The 11,969-nt window shown below is 53.0% G+C and overlaps 1 protein-coding gene across 1 annotated transcript in view; it reads right to left on the reverse strand.

Moving 5' to 3' along the window:
• TGM2 (transglutaminase 2) overlaps window positions 1-11,969 on the reverse strand; it is a 35,556-nt gene that overhangs the window by 14,035 nt on the left and 9,552 nt on the right. The window contains exons 3-4 of the mRNA XM_024215438.1: window positions 3,116-3,358; window positions 1,430-1,548 (exon numbers count right to left, since the gene is read on the reverse strand). Of these exons, the coding sequence (XP_024071206.1) occupies window positions 1,430-1,548; window positions 3,116-3,358 (362 nt within the window). The remainder of the gene's footprint in view (window positions 1-1,429; window positions 1,549-3,115; window positions 3,359-11,969) is intronic.

Consider the following 11,969-nt stretch of genomic DNA (forward strand, 5'->3'; position numbering starts at 1 on the left):
TTAGGCAGCTCCCCACCCCGCTGGTTTCTGAAGAGTCCTTACTTAGGGTTTGTCTGCATGGCAAGGCGATGCCTGGCAAGGCCGGCTGTGAATGTCTCCCGCCCCCGCTCGCTGCGCACTAACACGCTGTGTGGACAAACCCTTCAGCCAGCGTCGAACTCTCCCCCTGCATTGTGCAGGGAGCCGGGGGCTGAGGATTGCACTGGGCAGCTGGCGCTCAGAAGTGCCTTTGAGGAGCTGGGCTTGAGTGACAGCTGCTGTTCTGCACAACCGACCAGGAGCCAGGGAACTTTGGGGACCCAGGGTGATTTTTGTAACAGTGGAGGAGGAATTTGCTGCATTCAGGGGTGCAGTGGCGGTGAATGCTAAGAGGCTGGAAAGCCCCTGATTCAGCTCCACCCCAGACAGGACCCCCTGGCGCTCAGAAGGCGGGATAGCTCAGTGGTTTGAGCATTGGCCTCCTAAATCCAGGGTTATGAGTTCAATCCTCAAGGGGGCCAGGTGGGGATCTGGGGCAAAATCAGTACTTGGTCCTGCTAGTGAAGGCAGGGGGATGGACTCAATGACCTTTCGGGGTCCCTTCTAGCTCTATGAGATAGGTGTAGCTGCAGCTCTGTTGTCTGCCTTGGGAACTGCAGGTCACTCACCCCACTCAGAATCAGCCCCAAAGAGAGAGGAGCCCTCTCGAGCTCACGGGTGGGGGGACGTGGCTGGGAGCCAGTTGCAGCCCCAGCCCCAATATGGCCAAAGGCATTTGAAATGCAGACGTGACATGCTCCTGACCGGGCAGAACTCATGGTGCTGGCAGTCCCCGTATCAGCACTGTAACTCGGGAGGGGAGCTGGTTATCTTACAAAGGCCCCTCCATATGTTTCCCAGACAGAGGGTGTTTTTGCCATTATTATGGAGTGTTCTGTCCTGGCCTCTCTCCCAGGCCTCGTTGGCTAAGGATTTATGGGCTGCTCCGGGGATCTGAACTCAGCATTTTCCCCTCCGGAAATGAGATTTTAATTTGCCTCTAGAGGCAGGTGGTGTGAGATTTCCACTGAGGTGTTATCAGAGGACAGAGAAATTGACACCTGCTGCCAGGCGCGTGGGATGGGACGTGTTGGGGGAGCAGCGAACCCTGTTCTGTGTGTTGGGGCTGGAGCTCTGAACCGTCAGCTTCACCGGCTGCTGCACACGTGAGATAAAGGGACGTTAGACAGGCTATTCATGATGCTATCTGCCAGTAGTGGGTGGGTTCTGCTGTTGTTTCCAGAGGGATCCTGCAGGCCCCTTAGAGGTGATATCCTGCAGAATAGACTCTGACTAGCTGTACTGTGATGCTCCACCTGGAGGAACTCCATGTGCGTGTTCCTGGGCAGAGATTACAGCCTGGGCCCCAAGTACCTGTAACTGGGCAGAGGAGTCAGGGCTGGAGACTCACCTGTCCGAAATTCCAGGCAGTAGGGACGATGAACTTCAGAGATCCCTGGTAGATGAGGCCCTGCTGCGTCAGCACGAACTCACACCGCTGGTCTTCATACTCGAGAAAGACAGAGTCGTCTGTGGGGAGAAGGGGGGGAGAGAACACTGTGAGACGCTCTCCCCCCTCGATCCTCTCATCCCAGCACCCACGAACTAGCAGAGCCGGGGCAGCCCCCCATCCCGTCTGGGAAAAGTACTGCAGTGACACTAGCAATACCTCTACTGCAGGCTGCAGAGTTTGGACCATTGCTGGAGCAGCACAGAGCCTAGGACTCATGACCCAAGGATGCAGGAGAAAATCCTTCTCTGGGCTTGTGTGGTGATGCTTTGTCCCACGGCTCTAACCCCACTGGGCCAGATCCTCAGCTGGCATGAACTGGCATCGCCCCACAGCTGCCCATCGAGCAAAGTGGCCGCGATTTCCCATGAGCAATGCTGAAGGAAATGAAACCGTGCGTGTCGCAGGCAACCTTTTTCATGGAATTTGCTGAAAAATTTCAATGCGATTAGATTTGAATTAAAATGTAACATGGGGGGGGGGCTTTGCTTGTGTACCCGTCTCCTCCCCATCCCCGTCTTTTTTCCCACTGGAAAGGGGAGAGGAAGAAAAAAGAAGAGAGAAAGAGGGAGGGAAACGCAAGAAAATGAAAAATATTCCTGTCGATGAGATTTTTGGTTTTTCTTGTTTCAGTGAAAAACATTGAACAATGTGGCCAAATGTTCTGTGTCATCTGTTCATTGCAAAAACTTCCTGCCAGCCCTGGTGTTCCGTGCAGCGGTGGCCAAGTGAAACTTTCTAAACTCCTTATCTCTGACAAGTCAGCACAGAACGCTTTGGAATTCAGGAAGTTTGTCATTTTAGGCCTGGTATTTCACTTGGGTGACATCAGGCTGCACTTGGACGGGAGAGTTGTGGGGGCAGATTCCTCGCACTGATGGGGAGAGCAGTGGGGGACAAGAACAAGGTGCGGGCAAGCAAACCTGGCTGGTCACTTGCCCAACCATGGCCAGAGATTGGTCCCTCCCTCCACATGCTGCTGTCTGATCTCAGCAGGGCTAGTGGTGGCTTTATGTGTGCCCTGGCTGGCTCGTTAACATAGTGGCATTCAGAGCTGCGTGTTCTGCCCCATAACCTGTGTCCCGATGGCCATGGCAGTGTGGGAGCAGGGCAGCGAGTGGGCGAGGGGTGGGAATTGAGATGTCCCCTTGCATCTTGCAGAGTTCATCCCACCTCTGGATTCAGTGGCAAGGCTGGCTCCTACCCCCAGTCCGCGCTCTTCCCACGCACCAGACTGCACCCACTGTCAGGGATTTTCCAGGGAGGGAGCAGGTCTGCTCAGCCTTTGGAGCGGGACGCAGGCGTCCGACAATATGTGCGTTCCTATGGCGTGGGAAGGGGAACCAGCAGTCTCTAGGGCTGCTGGCTCTAGGGTGGAGCTAGAGGGTTCCTGGCTTGGAGCACAGCTGGAGATTCAAACCTCCCCAGAGTTGGCGCTGGTGTCGGTTCGGCCCATCCAAGAGAGGCCAGCGTGGGCCGTTCAGCTCCGGGCTTGTGCAGTCCCAGCCAGAGGCTGTTGTTCCGAGTCTGGCCCATCTCCATTTTGGAGAGACCCCTGCAACTTAAATGGATGAATGACAATCTCACCTGGACACCAAGGGTTAAAGAGCAAGATGAACTCTCCGAGCCTGAAGCTAGTGCCTTGGTACCCTGTAGAGGCCTCCAGGGTCAGGGTATAGCGGCCGATCCGGGCATCGGGAGGGGAGTAAATCAACAAGGAGAGAGAGGTTCCATCCTGATGGTCCACGACCGCGCTCCATGCTGACTCCTGGAGGGCATCGGAGACGGGGAAATGGGACTTGGTTCCCGACGACTCGATGGGGCACGGCCCTGCCAGAGCAAACGGCCTCGTTAGCACACCCTGCCTCTGGCCTCTCGCTCTGATAGTCCTGGGGACAATGCCTCTCGGGCCAGGGGAAGGACAATTCACCCTGCGTGAGCGCTATTCCAGCCTCCCATGGCACAGCACCCCTCACCCTTTACAGATGTGTCTGCTGGCCCCCGTTCTCCCTGCATTGGCTGTAGGTAGCTCCCCTTACTGAACCAGCCGAGTCTCAGACCCAGTGTTGGCACCACATCTGCCTTCACTGGCCCCACAGCAGGGCAGAGGCTGGGGGCTGTGGTGTCCTGAGCAGACCAGCATGCAGAGGGCAGGAGAGTCTAAGTGGCTGGCGTGTACGGGGGACTGCACCTCCTGCCGATGATTCCCTGCTCCCAGTATGGAGGAGCCACTCGATGGGTGATTCACTGGGGGACAGAATTCTCCTGATTCTTTCATATGCAGCTGATGCACGTGAGGGACTTGTCAGTGTGGCAAGCAGACAACGGGATCGCATTGCTTTGTTGGCTGGATTGGTATGTGATGTCCTGATCCCCTGCCTGCTATAACGGGATTTTGTCTCATGATACCCTGGCGGGCAGGGGCCCGTAGCCAGGGGTAACGTTCAGGCCCAAGGAGATGCACGGGACTGGAATTTCAAAGCTATTCGGTGCACTGTGTGCTTTGCATTGGCTGCATGTGCACTAGTAACTGCACACCCACGGTGCCTGCAGCTGGGGACCTGGGGTCCTTTCCAATCGCTCCCCGTCAGCCTTTCCCGCTCCCCGTCAGCCCCCTTTGCTGTGATTCTGTCTGAGAGTCCGTCTGCTTCTGCTGCTGAGTGATGTCTGGGGGCAACGATTGGTTCGTGCCCTCCCCCCACCCTTCTGAGGACACAGCAATGGAGACCCTAAGGGGAGCCCAGCGTTCAGACTGGGGCACCCCAGTCTGTCTGTGTAGTTGGGGGCCCAAGTCTTGCACTTGTAAGCTCAAACGAACAGCTCCCCAAATAACCATTTCTGGGTCTGCAGTAAGGGCCAGGTAGCGCACCCGGATCCAGGACTGTGTGAAAGCATCTCTGCCGGCTACATCCAAACATCCCATAACAACACACCACAGCTGAGCATCCCGAAGCCCTTTTACACTGCGTTTCCGCTCGCGGCCTAGACCATCCAAGCTTTTATTCCAAAGCCAGCTGCTCTGGAACCGCAGACGGGTCCCTTGGCAGGACAATACCCCCCCCCCCAGGTGAGACGAGAGCCTGGGCCCCAGCTAGCACTCTGCACTTCCAGCGTCTAGCAGTGACATCAGTGCTCCCTTGTGCACAGAGCTGTCCTTTCACTCTGCTGGGAGTGTTACTCCAAGTGCAAGGAGCCATCCTGGATCCAAACACAGCTCCTCCCAGAAACGGAGAGGAACACACAGAACAGCTCAGACCTGGCCCTCTGCGCCCTGTGTCCAGGCAGCTGCAGTGACTGGCAGATTTCATTTCAAGTGATGTTCTGTGTGCAGGCTTCCCTCCCACACTGGGAACTCTGTGTTATGCTGGTCCTGGGCCCACACTCCACCGCTCCAGCGTCCCGCCCTTGTTGGGGAGTAGAACTTCATGACCAGAAATACACATGAACTAATGAGAGTGACACACTTTTTCCTCCTCGCTCCATCTGCGAGGTCGGGAAGAGCTGACCTGGCCAGTTCAGACGCAGCTGGCAGAGCTCTGAGAAAGGCGTGAGTGCACAGGCAGAGCGTGTCCCTTTTCAGCCCTGCTCCTTACTCATGTCCCCAAGGAATCCCCCTCCCCAGACAGGCGAAGGGAAACTGCTTCCTTCCCTGCTCCCCCCCCCTCCCAACCCATTCCTGAAAAGAGCCAGGGGAAAGTTCTGCCTCCTCTGCACATAGATGCTAATTGAGTGTTGCAAAGAGCAGTGGGGTGGGGACGTAGGGCTCTTATTGGATCTGTCCACACAAGGTACCCGACTGGAACTGTCCAAACAACTCTGCTTTTAAAATAGACACTGTCTGTCTGCACTGAAATAACCCCCCTTCTTTGCAGGACAGGGCTATTTCAGGGCTATTAGCAATCACTCAGGGTGGGGATGACTTGGTAGCAAAGGCTCAGGTTTGAGGGGGAGGGATAGCTCAGTGGTTTGAGCATTGACTACATGGACTCCCTGGGTTTGAAGCTGGCAAGGTAGAGACAGCCCTGTCCTGCTAGCCAGGCAGGTCAATTGAGGTCCATGCAGTTTAGGCCCCCAAACACTGAGCCGCTGTGCAGATGTTAAAGAACCCCTAGCACTTTTCTGCAAGAGTAGACATGTTCGTCCCTGTGCCCTTGGCCAAAATGTCAGCTGCCTGCCACCCTCCACCCCAGAGGTAACTGCATTCAGTTGTGCTGTATGGACACACTGTCGTTTGGAACACCCTTTGGGATCACTTGGGATGAAAGACACTAGGTAAAAATCATACTGATAGCCAAAGGAAATGGAGGCAGCGAGCAGCAGGTCAGTGGCTGCTGCGGCTGTGTCCAGAATGGCCTGGGTCACTCTGACAGGGAACGTGTCTTTCCGCATACATTTACTGACGGCACTCGGCAGGTGTGTATCACCCGTGTGGCTGCAGGGAGTGCGGCGGAGACCTGAGAGCCCCAGGAGGTGTGAGTGCTGGTCTTGGGGTTGCGTGTGCCTAGCATGAAGCTAGGGTCGCTGATTCTGGGCTTTCCGCCTCCTATGTCAGTTTGTAGAATTTGAAGCTTATACAAAACAGAAATGTTGTAAACAGGCAAGAAACACCAGGGCAAAAAACTGTTTCTAGGGAAGGGCACGTTTCCAAGGGCAGGCTTCAGTAAATCCCTGGAGCTTCAGAGAAAGGCGAGAACAGCTAAACGGCATCGACCCAGATGGGCAATTTGGGGGGGGGGGAATTCCCTCCTGGCCCCTGCAGGATGTCAGTTTATGCCCTGAAGCCTGATGGTTGATTAACTGGATCTTTGAGACAGGTCTGCACCAAAGCCCCAGCTCCAAACACCCTGGAACTGTACATCAGGTTCCAGACTTTGCATCTGGTGCCTTTCTCTATACGGGGCTGTGACAAACCTGCACTCTTTCCCCTGCCCCATGGGTGCACCCTTAAAGCTACAATGTCAGTCATAGCCCTGGCTCGATGGGACACAGAGGTGCGGCCCACCCACTCATAACCCAGAGTCACCATCACAATTGCTTCTTTTGAATATCTAGCCCAGGGATCGGCAACCTTTGGCCCGCGGCCCGCCAGGGTAAGTACCCTGGCGGGCCGGGCTGGTTTGTTTACCTGCCGCGTCTGCAGGTTCGGCCGATCGCGGCTCCCACTGGCCGCGGTTCGCTGCTCCAGGCCAATGGGGAGACCCCAGTGGTGCGGGCCGAGGGTTTCTTATTTGTTCTACACTGATTGGCTGTTTGATTTTGATGCGGCGCAGTGGGTGTAGCTAGGGCACTACTCTGAAAGTCACAGACCACAAACTCCCCTCCTCCGGCGCTGCTCAGAAACGTTCTATCCAGAGCCGTTCTCCCCTAAACGAAACCCAGGGACACTAACCTTCCTCCCCCGGAGTTACAGGATGTGTCTCACAAAACAAAAACCTTCCCACAAGGATCTGTTCCCAAACGCAGCAGGAAGACAAACTCCCTGGGGAGTTCTTCATCCTGTCACAGCAAAGGGCAAAACTCCCAATGACCTCAGTGGAGCCAGGATTCCACCATCTGTGCCTAACTCCAGGGCTAATACTGGTTTTCTAGTGAGCCTCCTTGTGGAGGCTCTAGATTCAATGACTTCTCTGGAGAATTTAGGGTTTTCTCCCCTAGGGAGATGCCATTACTTACAGGGGTGGATCTTGCCCTAGTTTTGCATCTCCGCTCTGGGATCTAACTCCTCAGACACCTAAAATGAGTCATGTGCCTCTAGACATCCGCCCATGGGGATGCCTTGTTCTTGAATTTCAAGATGGGGTAACCAAAAAAAGCCTGGTCGGTTTTATTCATTACATTTTTTGTTGAAAATATTTTTTCTGACCAAAAGGTTTTTCCTTTTTTTGACAGAATGAAATGTTCATGAAAAGATTTCCATTTTCACTGAAAACATTCTGACTTCTCCCCTCCCCCCCCCCATCTCTAGTTTTAGGTTTTTTGATGAAAATCTGAAAAATTTCTATGAGAATTTTTAACAAAACCGAGTTTTAATGTTTTTGTTGCAACTTCTCATTGGGAAAAATAAATTCTCGGCCAACTCTATGGTTCATGATTTTGAATGTCATTCATGAGCCCTCCTGTCCTAGGCCCTGGCACAGGACATCCTGTTTAGGGCCCTCCGCCATGGAGGAGGACCTGCAGGAGGCTAGTAAAACTGCTTGAGACAAGACCGGGCTGGAGCAAAGGCATTATTTATCCCCAGAAGTGTCACACTTTAGCCAGTTGCAGGGCAGATTTTCCCCATTCCTCCAACCAAAGTCCCTCTGCACTGTCCTGCTGGGACCTGCTGTGTGGGAGACGGTACCTAATGCTGTCTGGAGAGTTCAGCCTCTCTTCGGAAGCTGCCGACAAGTCAAATCTCGTATGCTAGACAGCGCAACGGCTTTGTGATGTGGCCACAAGTGACTGGATGGAGTCTCACCGAAGCGGCCAGGCCCGCACGTGGTAATGCCTCCTCCTCTGAGGCAGGGATGAAACTGGAGCAAAAGGCCCCAGAGCTCACTCCCAATCCCCTGGGCCAACTGGTGTCCCTCCGGGTAAAAGTTTGTCAGTACAAGGGATTGGAAAGACAAAAAGTGGCTGACACTATTCATGGAATCTGTGCTGCGTTGCAGGGAGCCGTCTCATCCCCCCTGCAGCGCTTCTGGGCTGCAGGAGGATGGCTCTCTGCGTGGAGGTGGGAGGGGCTGGGAGTCAGGGAAGGCACACAGGTCGCGTCCGCACGTCAGAAATACCCTGTGGCAGTGAGTCTAGGGCCCAGGTCACCTGACTTGGGCTCGTGCTGCCGGGCTAAAAATGGCAGCGTAGCCCTTCGGGCACAGGCAGGAGCCTGGGCTCTGAAACTCGGCGAGGGGGGTGGGTCTCAGAGCCTGGGATCGAGCCCGAGTCTGAACTTCTACACGGCTATGTACAGCCCTGCAGCGCGAGCCTTGCTAGTCCAAGCCATTTGACTCGGGCTCCGAGAGTTTTTGTGCAGTGTAGACGTGCCCATTGTGACTAACTCCCGGAGAAATTCCATGCAGGAGGCTAGGCCCTTTTCTTCCTTGATCCTGTATTGCTGAGGAAGATGGATGTTGGCCAGCCTGCAAGCTTCCTTGTTTTGTTCCCCTCCCCAGCCCTCTTTGGTTGTCCTTGGCGGAAAACAGCTGCCTGATGTTCAGAGATAACACATGAGCCAAGATCTAAGTAGCTTTCTCCCCCACACCCACCCAGGCCTGGAACAGCCCAGCTCTTGAATAAATAACCCTAGTGCAGGGGTTCTCAAACTGGGGGTCGTGATCCCTCAGGGGGTTGTGAGCTGTCAGCCTCCTCCCCAAACCCCGCTTTGCCTCCAGCATTTATAATGGTGTTAAATATATTAAAAAGTGTTTTTACTTTATAAGGGGCGGGGGGTCACACTCATAGGCTTGCTGTGTGAAAGGGGTCACCAGTACAAAAGTTTGAGAACCACTGCCCTAGTGTGACACTGAAGGTGGGGCAGTGTTTGAGATAAACCTAGGAACAGGGCCAGCTCCAGGCACCAGTGAAGGAAGCAGGTGCTTGGGGCGGCCAATACAAAGGGGCGGCACCTCCGGGTCTTCGGCGGGAACTCGGTGGCGGGTCCCTCAGTCCCTCTCTTCCTCTTTGAGCTGCCGCCGAATTGCTGCCGAAGAGGAAGAGAGGGAGTGAAGGACCCGCCGCCGAATTGCCGCCGAAGAATGAAGCGGTGCTATAGAGTTGCCGCCGATCGGCTTTTTTTTTTTGCCGCTTGGGGCGGCAGAAAAGCTGGAGCCGGCCCTGGGTGGGAATATTCAGGCAGGAATTAAAGCCCCCAAATCCATGCAGGCTGCTATAACCATGGACAGCTATAGGAGTCCTCCAGCCTCTGCAATGCTGTGGGGTGGCGGGAAGTTCCGTTCTTGTGTGTGGTCTGCTCCCTCCGTCCTAGCTTTGTCCTGCGTGTGTGTGCTGTGTGCGCATGACTATATCCGGGATGGGGAGAGGAAAGGAAATGCAGCATCCTAGCTGCGTTCTCCCCGATAGCCCCTGTAGGACTGGATTAGTGGCGCACACAGCTGGTGGAAGTATGATCCAATGTGGGTAGCGGGTTGAGCAGTGGAGCTGGTCCAACCCGAGCACTGACAGTGGGGCTGGGGCTTTCTTACTGTGTTCTACGGTCACCTGGGCAGGACCAAGATAAATAAACCTTCTGCTAGGCTGTCCCTTTGCTGGGCTTCCCTACGGTGTTCTGTCCATGGACAGATCTGGGGCTCACGCTGGGAAAGGAGTTTGGTCTGGCTAACCTTGACCCATCCAACACTACTGCACCAGCACACCTGGCCTCTCTTGGGGAAGTCTCTCTCTTTGGAGGTCTAATTTTACTCAGCAATTGAAAGATGGAAATTCCCCAGACACTGGCCCAACCCCAAGAGAAAAAACGTGCCCAGACTTTGAGACGGTTCATAGCCAAAGCCTCACAACCAAATCCACATCTTTCTGGGCTGGGTCCACCACTGTCGTTCCTTCATGTCTGATTTCTCCCAAGATGGAGGATAGATGTACCTTGACCGTGAGCAGAGGCCATCTCCTTACCCAGTCACTAGAAGGGAATTGGGATCTTTACACAGAATCAGCCCTGGCCCACACACAGACTAAGACTGGTTTAATTATAGGTGTGATTTTAATACTGATTTGGTTAAAATGGTACAACTTTGTGTGCAGACACACTTATGTCATTTGAACCTGGCTTATATCAGTTTAGCTTGCACTGGTAAATGTACAGGTGCAAGCTAAAGGCATAGAACCAGTTTTAAATCATTTTATGAGAGTCCACACCTACAAGTTGTATGATTTAACTAAACTGATTTACATTAAACAGTTACAGCTTCCATGTGCAAACAAGCCCTTAGCCTATGGAGGGTGGAAGCACAGGGGGACCAGGAATTGGGAGTTTTGGGCTACATTCCTGACTCTACCACAGACTCTATGTGTAACTTTGGACTGTCACTCAAGCTCTCTTCTGTGCCTCAGTTTCCTATATGTAAAATGGGGATAATATTACTGCCTTTTGGCATGGTGGTGACATAAGGCTCAGTTAATTAATATTTATTAGGACCTTAAGAGTCTCAAGTGGAAGGTACTATGTGCATATACAGAGGGTCCATGCCACTAAGGGATCTGACTTTATTTTATACTTGCAATCCTTATTATTTTATTCTGAATTCCTTGAGCTGGAACCTTAGAGCACCATAAAAATAGCTTGTGGATGAAACTCTTATTTGGCTTCTGAAACCTTCTGGCCAAAGTATCTCTTATTATTCATAGTAGTAGTTTGTTTTTCTAGTTATGGTAATGCAAATCCCAGGTGTGAAAGTGACTGCTTGCATTTTTGGAACGCCACGTTAGGAGTCTACAGACGTTATGGATTCCAACTCAGACATTCCAAGGTAATCGCTGGGCAAAGCCCAACCCTGTCAACTCATCTGAAATAATCCTTAGCACAGACTGATTGACTTGTCTTCATGCCCAAACACTTCAGAAGTGTGGAACGTGGCAACGAGGAACATTGTTGGCTATGGGGAGTTAGTGTTACACTCAAGCACATAACATTCACAAGTGCCGGGGCTCTTGCTTTCTTGCTTTCTTTCATAGAATCGGTTTGGAAGGGACCTCAGGAGGTATCTAGTCCCACCCCCTGCTCATAGCAGGACCAATCCCCAACTAAGTCATCCCAGCCAGGGCTTTGTCAAGCCTGACCTTAAAAACCTCTAAGGATGGAGATTCCACCACCTCCCTAGGTAACGCATTCCAGTGCTTCACCACCCTCCTAGTGAAAAAGTGTTTCCCAATATCCAACCTGGACCTCCCCCACTGCAACTTGAGACCATTCAACTATTATTATATTGTGGAGCCTCTGTTTTTATATCTTTCTGTCCGGGACTGTGAGGAAAAACCACCTATGACATCAGGATCAGTGCCAGGGAAATTTTACTTTAATGTTGGAAATAACATGAGTGAGATAACAGTCTCCTGACAGGAAGAGGAAGCCGTCCTCTCAGATCCCACAATGTAAAACAAATAAATAAAAAGTTTGGACCAAGGACTTTTAGATTCACTTTGTGAGTTGCAAAAACAAGCAAATATAAGCAGTAAGGGAAGCAATTAGTTTTCTTGAACAAAAATGTGAGGGCCATTCATGTGGTAGTGCTTGCTTATCTGGATGGTGACAGACCGCGGGATGGACTGTCCAAGGGGAATGGGGTGGGGTTGGCCTCTTACTGCGGTTTCGAGGTGGGGTAATGGGGGTGGAAATTGAGGACGGCTTGCCTATAAAATGATTGAGGGAGAGGGGGAATCTGTATACAAGTGACAAGTGTGGAAAGTGCTTTTTTGAATGGGCTGGGGCAGGGATGGCTCTCTCCAT

Source organism: Terrapene carolina, unplaced genomic scaffold (assembly GCF_002925995.2).
Source record: "Terrapene carolina triunguis isolate 2854851 unplaced genomic scaffold, T_m_triunguis-2.0 Scaffold130, whole genome shotgun sequence".
Classification (NCBI taxonomy): Eukaryota; Metazoa; Chordata; order Testudines; family Emydidae; genus Terrapene; species Terrapene triunguis.